The sequence below is a fragment of the Gymnoscopelus braueri genome, assembly GCF_963280865.1.
Source record: "Gymnoscopelus braueri genome assembly, chromosome: 16".
Classification (NCBI taxonomy): domain Eukaryota; kingdom Metazoa; phylum Chordata; class Actinopteri; order Myctophiformes; family Myctophidae; genus Gymnoscopelus; species Gymnoscopelus braueri.
In genome coordinates, this window is record NC_137616.1 from 38,795,676 (window position 1) to 38,808,868 (window position 13,193).

The window sequence follows — 13,193 nt, forward strand, 5'->3', positions numbered from 1 at the left end:
CTGCCCGCCGGCCCACCCATCTGCCCACATTCGGCTGCCGTGTTAAGTGGTCCGGTGGGTGGCCCGCCGACGCCTTCAAGATTCCTCAAGTTGGCCCTGATCAACAAAACATGATCTGCCTGTCAGATATCACAGAGCCTGATGGAGTTTATTTGATAAGTATTGTGTAAGAAACTTTATTGGTGGAGAAGATGTACGCTCTTGAATCTACTTACAGTACTTCTTTTTACATCTTCTTGGCAAGATATTAACAGCAACATGGGCCAACGTTTCACTCCTCATCTGGTTGCATACAATGATTTATTCATATTTATGATTTCTATTCATTTAGAGGCATCTGGCCAAGAAAATACCTGTTTATTGCCTCATTTTAAAAGATGAGTATCAAAGATTATGCTTGATCGCGGAGAGTTGAGATGCAAAGTTGTAGTAAGGAAAGTTGAAAATTGCAAAAAGGTCATGAAGATGGAATGGTAAATGTATTGCATCACTGTGAAGCGTCTAAGCAAGTATAATAAATCTGAATTGATTTGCATGTTAAGTGTGTAAGAGACAGAAGTGTTGCAGACAAATGAAAGTATCAGTTTAAACAGGGATAAAAACAAATGTAAGTCAATGTTGAAATACAGTTTTGTGTTCTTCATAAGAATTAACATCAAATTAGATGTTTTTTTTGTTTGTTTATGGAGTGGTTTGGATTAAAATGAGGCCTATTATCGAAGGTGTGACACTATGCATTCTGGTTAAACTTACGTTGTGATGGAGACTACAGCTATGCATATGAGTTTTCTCTTGTTGGTACCTAATAAGTCAGTAATAAATCAGTACAGATATGTAGCCTAATCTGTATGGCCAAACAGTGGACCTGTCTGATGTTTTGAATCAAATAAAAATTGATGAAAAATGTAATAAATGAACAGTGGTAAAGTTCTGCCTCCATAGAAGAAGCGTCACATTTACGTCACCTTTTAACACTGGCTGCGTCTCAGGTTTCAACCATACTGTCAAGTTCAACTTCTGTCCATTATCAAGGAATGAAGACAAGACAAGCCTTCAGAGAAGAAAAACCTCAAAAGATTCTTTAAATGTAAAGCTGTGTGTGCCATTATTAACAAGCATAGAGCAAGTAAGTGCGGTGTGACACGTTGTGAGCTTGTAGATCGGCTATTTTTTCAACTTTTGTGTGACACTTTAGTATGGTACTACGTGGCCCTCACACCTAAGTCGCACCGCCGATCTGATTGATATGCCTATATATGGAGATCTCTGTATCTGTCAGTCCGTGTCTCTTTTATGCCCATATATGGAGATCTATATGGATAATTTTAATATGGGAAACATCAAAACGATATGCATCTTCAAGCCATAGCAGGCTGTTCCACTCTGCACGACACGTGTGTAGTAGGACTGTCACAATAAAAGTTGACGGTTAATTGTCACACAAATAATTGCGATTAACGATTGAATTGTGTTTTTGGCGTTGGAAAATTGGAACATAATACAATTTTAATTTCTGTTTGTTTTTTCATTTGCTTCATAATCCCAAATTGGCACAGGGCAGATATGACAAATAACTTAAATATACAAAGAAATTACAGACATATTTAATAATTTCATACTTTAAAAAATATATATATTTTTTGTTTGCAGAGATAGCTGATCTACAGTACACGCATACAACACGTCACATGTGGTAAGCTTGTAGATCTGCTATTTCTGCAAATTTTGGAAAATGTTTGAAAATGTATGAACGATATAATTGCGATTATCTCAAACAATTGCGATTTGACGATTATGTAATAATTGTGACAGGACTAGTAGTACAGGCCCCTTGGTGAGTCCGCCTTGTTGGGAGATAATAATAAAATAATAATAATAATGGTGTAAAGTAACTAAGTACATTTTTGACGTAATTTTGAAGCTCACAAAGCGTCGCGATGCGACGCGTTGTGAGCTTGTAGATCTGCTATTTTCAAACATGTCAGTATTTTACTTTTGGTACTTAAAGTATATTTTGATGCCAATACTTTTGTACTTTTACTCAAGTAACATTTTGAACACAGGCCCTCTACATGTAACAGAGTATTTCTACATTGCAATATTGATACTTTTACTTAAGTAAAACATGCAAGTACCTTTTCCACCACTGACAACAACAACACCCTTTCATATGTGTCAGTAGGACACTCATTCTTTCCTTATGTTATCTTGCATAATACAAATAGCTCCCCATTACTATATATGACTGAAAAGAACAGCCAAAGCAGTCAGGCTTTGTAGTTACTACTAGGGCACCGGCCTACTCAGAGACCACGCAAGTCAGAAATGATGCTGTAAATCGGGAAAGACGCACGTTGGGAATGCATGCCACACCCGGTTATACAATACCTGTTGTACCTGTAGTCAGAGTACGTTCTGTAACTGTACCCAGTGCGGTATCCACGCACACCGGCCTACTGAACGATACACGTCGGGAGCGACGCAAGTTGGGAATGCATGGCCATCCGTTGTGCCAATCCTCACATACCATACCACAAGACCGACGAACAAGAGTATACACAAATTGGAGCTCTATTGTACAGGTACATGCAGCACAAAGGTTATGCAAAGCTTGGCCAATTGGTCTGCTGCAGAACGCATGTATGCTACATTGTGCACGCGCCTCACACATTTCTCTGACCCACTTAAGGTAGGACTGATGATCCTTACTGTACATTTCAATGGAAACAAATTGAGAAATCCTACAGGTGGGCATAGAACCTGGGATGATTATTAAGGATTGCCATTAGCAGTTTTAAACACCAGCTTAAATAACAGCCTGACGGGCGGGAGGGTTATGTGAAACTCAGTTGATTTTTAACACTGTGCCACGCAGCAAGCCTTTGGCATGCAAATTCAAGACATTAATGGACGAACTGAAACATGTGTCTGTATAAATCGACCTTGTTAGACAAGCTTGGCAACGGTTTATGTTGTGTGTCATCGCATCACAGGCCTATATAAGGTGTTATAAAGAGGGAAGGATGGAGTCAGAGTCAATCAGAGAATTCTATTGAGACGGAGCAAGAGAACTAGAAAGAGATCGCTGAGAGTGACAGAGCAAGACTGAGAAAGACAGAGAGACAATTGATGTTCTTTTAGAAGCAACAGCATGGTCTTCGAAAGTGTGGTGGTAGAAATCCTCAATACATTTTTAGGGGACTACGTTATCAACCTTGACAGCTCTAAACTGAAGCTTGGCATATGGGGAGGTAATGCTATTCTCAGAGAGCTTGAAATCAAGGAAAGTTCCTTGAATCAACTTGGCATTCCCTTTAAAGTGAAAGTGGGACAGATAAAACGTCTCGAGCTGAAGATCCCATGGAAAAACCTCTACACCCAGTCAGTGGAGGCAACACTGGATGGTGTCTATCTGCTATTAGTCCCGACAGCCCATATAAAGTATGATGCTGAGAAGGAAGAAAAACAATTGCAAGACACTCGCCAGAGGGAGCTGAAGAGGATAGAGGAGACCAAGCGGAAGGCCGCTGAACAAGAAAACCCTACACTAGAGAAGCAGAACACCTTTATGGAGAAGCTGATCACTCAGGTCATCAAGAACCTACAGGTCAAGATTTCTAACATCCATATCCGCTATGAGGATGACATGACAAATCCCAGTTGTCCATTGTCATTTGGTGTGTCGCTGAAAGACCTTAGCTTCCACACCGCTGATGAGAACTGGGAACCCTGCCTTCTGGATGAGAATACCAAACATTTCTTTAAGCTTGTGCAGCTTAACAACCTGTTTGCCTACTGGAATGTCAACTCGTTGCTCTACTCTAGTCACAGTCCAGATGAAGCTCTACAATGTCTCCACAACTCTGTCCACTCCAGCCATGACTTCATATTTCATCTGATGACAGCTGATGCCAAACTCCGGATGAATCCAAGGTCAGATGTGGACTTCTCCTCTCCTAAAGTGGACCTGGCAGTAAATCTCCCAGCTGTGGCCATTGAGCTCAATAGACCACAGTATATAAACATTCTGGAGTTTATGGACTCGGTGTATATGATGGCACGGAACCTGCCGTATAGGAAATACAGGCCTGAGGTCCACATTCACACCAATTCCCCAATATGGTGGCGTTATGTGATCACAGGCATCCTGGAGGTGGATGTGAAGCGCCGCCTCCACATGTGGTCGTGGCAGCACATCCACCGACACCGGAAGACAGTGAAACGCTACCGGGAACTCTACAAGGATAAGATCACCAGCAATAAACCCGTCTGGGAACTGCTCAAAGAGCTGGAAGAGACTGAGAGGACACTGGATATATTTAACATCACGTTGGCCAGGCAACAAGCTGAGATGGAGGCGAGCAAGGCAGGCCTGCGTATCTACCGTCCTGGCATGAAGATGGAAGCAGAGGAGTCCCAGGGATGGTTTGGATGGGTGTGGAAATGGGGAGGAGAGCCAGATACACATGTTACACAAGTGAAAACTGGAGCTTTTGATGACTTGATGACCCCTGCTGAGAAGGCCAAGCTTTACACTGCCATTGGATACAGTGAGATGGCAGTCAATCACAATCTGCCAAAGGACTTTGAGGATATGAAGGTTGATTTCCACATGCAGAAGCTCTCTTTGTCCTTCAAAGACAACAACACAGATCAGAATGAGATCATCAAGATGACAGTTGGAGAGCTCACGACCATTCTTACGCAGAGACCTGGAGCACAAGCCATCAAACTTATTGCTAAGCTCAATCTGTTTGAGGTCACAGGCCTGGCCGGTAACCGGACCACACCCACCCTGCTATCATCAAGGAAGGCTGCCACGGGAACCCTGCTTAGCATTGAGTTTGAGACCAACCCGCTGGATGAGACCGCTGACCAGAGGCTCTATGTCGAGTCTCAACCCCTGGAAATCATCTATGATGCTATTACAGTGAACAGCATGTCAGAGTTCTTCTTGCCCCCTGAAAACCTGCAGTTAGACCAGCTGACCAATGCTACCCTGATGAAACTGGAGCAGTTCAGGGACCGTACATCCTCAGGTCTGATGTATGTGATTAAGACACAAAAGGTTCTAGACCTGAATGTGAACCTGATGGCATGCTATGTCATTATTCCACAGACCGGCTTCTATGACTCCACTCAAAATATCATGGTGCTGGACCTGGGAGACTTGAAAGTGTCAAGTCAGAGCAAGAAAGACCTGCCCCAGCTGTCAGTGGGCAGCAGTGCCATTGTGGACATCATGGCCAGAGCGTACGACAGCTTTGACATACAGCTCAACAGAGTGCAGTTTCTTTACAGCAAACCAGATGGGGACTGGAAGACGGCTCGTAAGCAGAAGCAGTCTACGCTCCACATCCTAGAGCCGGTGGATCTTAAGGTGGTGTTCAGCAGGGCCATGGTCGTCACAGACTCACGCATGGCCAAGTTTAAGATCTCCGGGGAGCTACCTTTGCTATCCCTTCGTATCTCTGATGATAGGGTTCGAGGTGTTCTGGATCTGATAGACAGCATCCCAGTGCCTAATAGAAAACCTGCCCCATGCAGACCTGCAAGTAAAAGAGAAGATCTGGTCAAGAAGGATCCTCAGAAGAACATGACCGATTTCCTTGTGACATTTGAGATCAACGAGCTGTCCATAAAGCTGTGTCATCTATCAGAGGGTCGGGAGGTCACCATCCTTCACCTGGACATAGAGGGAGTGGCAACTGAACTTAAATTGCGAACTTTCGACATGTCCTCATACACATTTGTGCGAGAGATCTGCCTCAAGTGCCCGGCGTATATGGATTCTCAAGGGAAGGAGGTTCATCTCATCACCACTCTAGACAACATGGAGGATGACTTGCTCACTCTGGAGTACATTAAGGCTGATAAGCATGGTCCTGAGTTCAAGTCTCAACACAAAAATACAGAACAGCTAATAAAGGTGAACTTCTCATCATTGGACATGCACCTTTCCACTGAGCCTATCCTCAACATCATGAACATCTTAAAAAACCTCCCCCCTTTTTCTTCATGGGTGGAGGAAGGACAGGAGGATGACAGGGGGAGGAAGAATGAGGAATATGTGGTTACCAAGAGAAAAACTTCAAAGAAATTAACGTCTGAGGATGTAGTGCATATGCATATCAGAACAGAACTCAACTGTCTGAAGGTTTTCATCGAAGGAGAGAAAGCAAGGATCTCTGAGATCAGCATTGAAGGCTTGGGTTCAGAGGTTCTGATGAGGAAAAAGAAGATGGAGGTTCTGGCCAACCTGAAGAATATTGTCGTCCTGGACTGCGACAAAGACGCTGTTTACAAGAAGGTGGTGTCCATAGCAGATAAGGAGGTGTTTTCCTTCCACATGGTGAACTATACGGATGCCACAGTGGGAGCTGCATATCTGGATATGTCAAAAGTAGACACTTCAATCACACTGACTGTGGGATCCATCCAAGTCATCATCCTCAACAAGTTTATCTCTTCCATACTGGCTTTCATCAACAATTTCCAACAAGTAAAGCCTGCAAAGAAGGCTGCCATAGGCATGTTGGAGCTTGCAGAGCACAGCACACGGATTGCTCTCAATGTCCACTTCAACACACCCGTCATCTTCCTCCCCCACTCCTCCTCATCCAATGTCATCGTAGCTCACCTAGGCCTGATCTCCCTCAAGAACCACTTTGCCAAGATGCCATCCAAAACCCATGCCAAGATCCCCCCTGTAGTGGATATGATGACAGTGGGACTAAGTGACCTCAGGATGTACAGAACCACACATGAGGCAGATCAGTTTCAAGGAGAGACTCAGCTGCTGAAACCAGTTAGCATGGATTTGTCTATCTGGAGAAACCTGTCATCCACCTGGTACCATGACATACCTGACATAGAGATCACAGGTCACCTCAAAACAATGACTCTGATGCAGAGTCAGGCCGACATGACATTGTTACTAATTACACTTAGCGAAGTCCTTTTGCAGACATTGGACACAGTGCCCGCTACTCCCAAACAGTTTAAAAACACAATCAAGCTGGATTTCAAGTTTGACTCCATGACCCTGGTCCTGTACAGCCCCATTGCAAACGAAGTGCAGCTGCTGGACTGCCACGATGAGCAGCAGAAGCTGGCAGAGTTCACTCTAGAAACCATCTCCACCTCCCTCCACATGCATTCTGACAGTTCCTTGAAGGTCTCATTTAAACTGGCCAACTGTCTACTGGATGACAAGAACCCCAGGATCAAAATGGTCACTCCCACGATGCTGGCTATGCGTCCCAGTGCTGAGCAGAACATGATGATGGAGGTGAACTACTGTGAGGGCCGTGATGGCATCACTCTGGACACAGTTATTCAGGACCTCTACCTGTGTGCCAGCATGGAGTTCTTGCTTAAAGTGGCTGACATCTTCCTCCATGCCACCGAGCAAGGCTTTGACAGAGGAGGGGATAAAAAGAATGGGACCAATCCCACTTCAACCAATGCTGCAGATACAGTGACGGCTTCCAACATCAACGTTCTTGTGCGGAACCCAGAGATTGTCTTTGTGGCAGACTTAACACGTGCCAACTCCCCTGCCCTGGTGATGCGAGTGACGCAATGTGAACTGGTGCAGAAGAATGATGCAGAGGGTTTGCTGACGACTGCTGTCATCAAGGACCTCAATGTTGTGGCATGTCCCTTCCTATGGGACAAGAGGAGAAACAACGTAACTATGGTGCTCCAGCCATGTCAAGTGTTCTACCAAGGCAACCAAGCATCCACCTCCCCTCCAGCTATGGAGGTCTGCATCAATGCCCTCTCAATTAAAGTATCTCCCACCATCATCAACACACTGATCAACATTGTCCATTCTGTGCTGACACCCAATGCAGAGACTCCACAGGAGTTAAACAGCCCTGTACCCCTAGACTTATGGGAGCAACGTAGCTGGAAGGAGCTCAAGTTGTGGTTCCTGGAGGATGAAGTGGATGAGGATGCACAGTCACTGGCCCCACTGATGCCACAGGGAGAGTCACTACAGGTAGCCATCAACTCTATCTGCCTGACTCTGGAGGCAGGGGTTGGGCATGGGACCGTCCCCATGCTTCTGGCCAAGTCCTCCTTCCATGCAGATGTCAGGAACTGGAGCACGTTCATTAACTTCCACAGTCAGCTCAATCTGGAAGTTCACTATTACAATGAGTTCATGGGAGTGTGGGAGCCATTCCTGGAACCTTTAGAGGAACAATTACAGGATGAAAGACCCTGGACTCTACAACTGAAGATGAAGAAGATGCCAGTGAAATATACAGGAATATCATCTGAGGTTGATTTCAATGTTCCAGAATATAAGACAGTCATCAACATCAGCAGCATGGACCATCTCAACATCACCCTCTCAAAATGTGGACTGGGCATGCTCAGTAACTTGCACATGGCATTTCTGGAGGCTGCGAAGCAGACAACCGAATACTTCCAAAAGGATGAGGCTCCATTTGTAGTGAAGAACTGTCTAGGCCTCTCGATGTCTGTCCTCTACAGTGAAATGTTCAGCCCCACTGACGGAGAGGGCACCAACCGCACCGTGGAGCTGCAGGATGGAGAGAGCCTCAATATGGGCTACTCAAGTACTGGCAACGGCTCTGCTATAACCTCCCTAAGTGAAAAGGATTACTACATACAGCCCACTCCGTTGGGCCACACATCAGCCAGTGTCATGCCGCTGATCAAGGTGGGCCGGGGGATGTATAGTGTGATGCATAGCAAGTCGGGCGTCACCCGCTTTATGGTGTGTCAGATCTACTCTGTGGAGGGCAGCAAGTACATTAAGATCCGCTCTCCCTTCCAGATCATCAATCACTTTTCTATCCCTTTCAAAGTGTTTGAAGGATCAACATGTCTGGGTATGTCTCTCCCCAATGAGGAATTCTGTGTGCCTCTGGATTCTTATAGGTCGGAGCTGAGCTTGCAGCCAGTAACAGAGGAAGGTGAAGGCAGTCAGGCAATAGAGTTTGAGTGTTCTGAGGGTTTCAGCTACGAGGAAGTCAGCAAACAGGAACCTAGCACACGCCTTCAGCAGATCTGCTGCCGTTGTGGAGAAAAAGGCAGCGCGCTGATGATCAATATTGTGTCACTGAGGGATGCAGTGACATCCAAACACATAGGATGTGTCGGGGAGAATTTTGATGAGCCCTACATGCTCCACCTGTGGCCATCCATCCTGCTGCGTAATCTGCTGCCATATATGATCACCTACAAACTACAGAACAGTGGAGACATTGCCCCCGAGGCCACTCTGAAACCAGGCCACTCTGCACAGCTGCACACTGCTGTCATCAATCAGTCAAGTCTCACTCTCCGCCTCCTTGACTACTTGGTTCAGGATTGGTCTGCTGAGTACAGTCTCCTCACTGAACAGGAAGAGTTCACCTTCACTGTGTTCAAGTCTATCAACAAGGACAATAAGGATGGAGCGAGTGGTGGGATGAATAGGAAGAGGGCAGAGCTCCACATAGCGGTGCATGTCAAATATGACCCGGGACAAACCGTGGTGGCCATCCATTCACCTTACTGGATGGAGAACAAGACAGGCCGAATGCTGCAGTACAAGGCTGATGATAACTTTTTCAAACACCCCCTGGACTATGACATGCCACTGCTCTTCTCCTTCAAGCACAAAAAAAACTCTCTGGAAAAGAACAAAGTCCGTCTGATGATCTCAGACAGTGAGCTTTCACAAGAATTCTCTTTGGATACTGTTGGTAACTATGGAGATATAAAATGTAAAGGCAGATACAAAGATTACCAGGTTGGGGTGAAGATCGATGCGAGTAGCTTCAGCCTTACATGCTTTGTGACTTTCCTGCCATTCTACCTGCTGGTCAACAGGACCAAACACACCATCTGGATCAGTGAGCAGGGACAGGAGTACTGGACCCAGGCACAGCCTGAACAGACAGCCATTCCATTCTGGCCTGAAAGAGACACCAAGTACCTGAAGATCAAAGTTGAAGGCTGTGAATCTTCTCCTCAGACCATTGACTTCACCCGGCCAGAGAACTGCTTATTGTTGCATCTGGACAAGACACTGGGTGGGATCACGGTGGATGTGAACCTATCTGAGCACTCGACTGTAATTTGTTTCTCTGACTACCATGATGGTGCTGCTCCCTTCCTTATCATCAACCATACCAAGGACCAGATTCTACAGTTCTACCAAAGCTCGCAGAAGAAGAGGGAAGAGTTGGAGCCAGGTAAAGCTGTGTATTACACCTGGACTGAACCCACTGGGTCTAGAGAGCTACGATGGATATGTGGCAGTTACCATCACACACTGAAGAGAGAGGGGGACTTATGTAAGAACATGAATGATGAGGGAAAACTTTTCTTGATCTCCTTCTATGAAGGTCTACAGCGGGTGGTGCTCTTTACAGAAGAGCGTCAGATCTACAAGTACCTTTGCAAGTGCGAGAAAGCTAAATTGGCTGATAAGGAAATAATTCTGTCCCTCCAAGATGTAGGGGTGTCTCTGGTAAACAACACTACCAGCCAGGAAGTTGCTTTCATCGGGATTAGTTCTGATGTGCTGTGGGGGCTGCCTGGGCTGAAAGTGGAGTACAGTGTCTCCTCACAACAGCGCTCCTACCGCATCCAAATCAACCGCATACAGATCCAGAATCAGCTTCCAGGAGCCATCTTCCCCTATGTCTTCTTTCCCGTCAAATTGCCCAAGTCTGTCAAAGAGGACTCTAGGCCCAAACCCCTAACAGACATCTGTATTGTTACCAGAGTGGCAGGACACTCTAATATCTCTCGCATCAAGTACTTTAAGGTGTTGATTCAGGAGATGGATTTGAAGCTGGACCTGGGTTTCCTCAATGCCATCCGAGATCTGTTCACACCTGAGAATGCCAGCATCGCAACATCGGAACAGGAGGTGGAGCTGTTTGAAAAGGACATAGAATATATATTATCAGAACTCAACCATGTCTCTGCTGCAGACACCTCTCCTATCAGCCTCTATGAGTACTTTCACATCTCCCCCATCAAGCTACACCTGAGTTTCTCTCCAGGGGGTATGACAGAACTCCTCCCTATCCAGTCCCTCAACCTGCTGCTGAAGCGTATAGGAGCCAAACTCACTGATCTACAGGACATTGTCTTCAAACTGGCCTTCTTTGAGTTGACCTTCCAGTTCTGCACAACTCAGCAGCTCCAAAGGGAGGTTGAAAGTCATTATAAAAAGCAGGCCCTTAAACAAATGTATGTGTTGGTGTTAGGTAGCCTAATCTGTATGGTCAAACAGTGGACCTGTCTGATGTTTTGAATCAAATAAAAATGGATGAAAAATGTAATAAATGAACAGTGGTAAAGTTCTGCCTCCATAGAAGAAGCGTCACATTTACGTCACCTTTTAACACTGGCTGCGTCTCAGGTTTCAACCATACTGTCAAGTTCAACTTCTGTCCATTATCAAGGAATGAAGACAAGACAAGCCTTCAGAGAAGAAAAACCTCAAAAGATTCTTTAAATGTAAAGCTGTGTGTGCCATTATTAACAAGCATAGAGCAAGTAAGTGCGGTGTGACACGTTGTGAGCTTGTAGATCGGCTATTTTTTCAACTTTTGTGTGACACTTTAGTATGGTACTACGTGGCCCTCACACCTAAGTCGCACCGCCGATCTGATTGATATGCCTATATATGGAGATCTCTGTATCTGTCAGTCCGTGTCTCTTTTATGCCCATATATGGAGATCTATATGGATAATTTTAATATGGGAAACATCAAAACGATATCTTCAAGCCATAGCAGGCTGTTCCACTCTGCACGACACGTGTGTAGTAGGACTGTCACAATAAAAGTTGACGGTTAATTGTCACACAAATAATTGCGATTAACGATTGAATTGTGTTTTTGGCGTTGGAAAATTGGAACATAATACAATTTTAATTTCTGTTTGTTTTTTCATTTGCTTCATAATCCCAAATTGGCACAGGGCAGATATGACAAATAACTTAAATATACAAAGAAATTACAGACATATTTAATAATTTCATACTTTAAAAAATATATATTTTTTTTGTTTGCAGAGATGATCAATACTTTTGTACTTTTACTCAAGTAACATTTTGAACACAGGCCCTCTACATGTAACAGAGTATTTCTACATTGCAATATTGATACTTTTACTTAAGTAAAACATGCAAGTACCTTTTCCACCACTGACAACAACAACACCCTTTCATATGTGTCAGTAGGACACTCATTCTTTCCTTATGTTATCTTGCATAATACAAATAGCTCCCCATTACTATATATGACTGAAAAGAACAGCCAAAGCAGTCAGGCTTTGTAGTTACCACTAGGGCACCGGCCTACTCAGAGACCACGCAAGTCAGAAATGATGCTGTAAATCGGGAAAGACGCACGTTGGGAATGCATGCCACACCCGGTTATACAATACCTGTTGTACCTGTAGTCAGAGTACGTTCTGTAACTGTACCCAGTGCGGTATCCACGCACACCGGCCTACTGAACGATACACGTCGGGAGCGACGCAAGTTGGGAATGCATGGCCATCCGTTGTGCCAATCCTCACATACCATACCACAAGACCGACGAACAAGAGTATACACAAATTGGAGCTCTATTGTACAGGTACATGCAGCACAGGTTATGCAAAGCTTGGCCAATTGGTCTGCTGCAGAACGCATGTATCCTACATTGTGCACGCGCCTCACACATTTCTCTGACCCACTTAAGGTAGGACTGATGATCCTTACTGTACATTTCAATGGAAACAAATTGAGAAATCCTACAGGTGGGCATAGAACCTGGGATGATTATTAAGGATTGCCATTAGCAGTTTTAAACACCAGCTTAAATAACAGCCTGACGGGCGGGAGGGTTATGTGAAACTCAGTTGATTTTTAACACTGTGCCACGCAGCAAGCCTTTGGCATGCAAATTCAAGACATTAATGGACGAACTGAAACATGTGTCTGTATAAATCGACCTTGTTAGACAAGCTTGGCAACGGTTTATGTTGTGTGTCATCGCATCACAGGCCTATATAAGGTGTTATAAAGAGGGAAGGATGGAGTCAGAGTCAATCAGAGAATTCTATTGAGACGGAGCAAGAGAACTAGAAAGAGATCGCTGAGAGTGACAGAGCAAGACTGAGAAAGACAGAGAGACAATTGATGTTCTTTTAGAAGCAACAGC

At 44.8% G+C, this 13,193-nt stretch overlaps 1 protein-coding gene across 1 annotated transcript; it reads left to right on the forward strand.

Annotated features, from left to right (window-relative positions):
* Positions 1-3,151: 3,151 nt before the first annotated feature.
* LOC308102962 (intermembrane lipid transfer protein VPS13A-like) lies at positions 3,152-11,293 on the forward strand (the record flags this gene model as incomplete). Its single annotated transcript, XM_080452814.1, has 1 exon — positions 3,152-11,293. One exon carries the CDS (start codon positions 3,152-3,154, stop codon positions 11,291-11,293), a length of 8,142 nt encoding a protein of 2,713 aa, XP_080308940.1.
* Between the last annotated feature and the right edge of the window lie 1,900 nt (positions 11,294-13,193).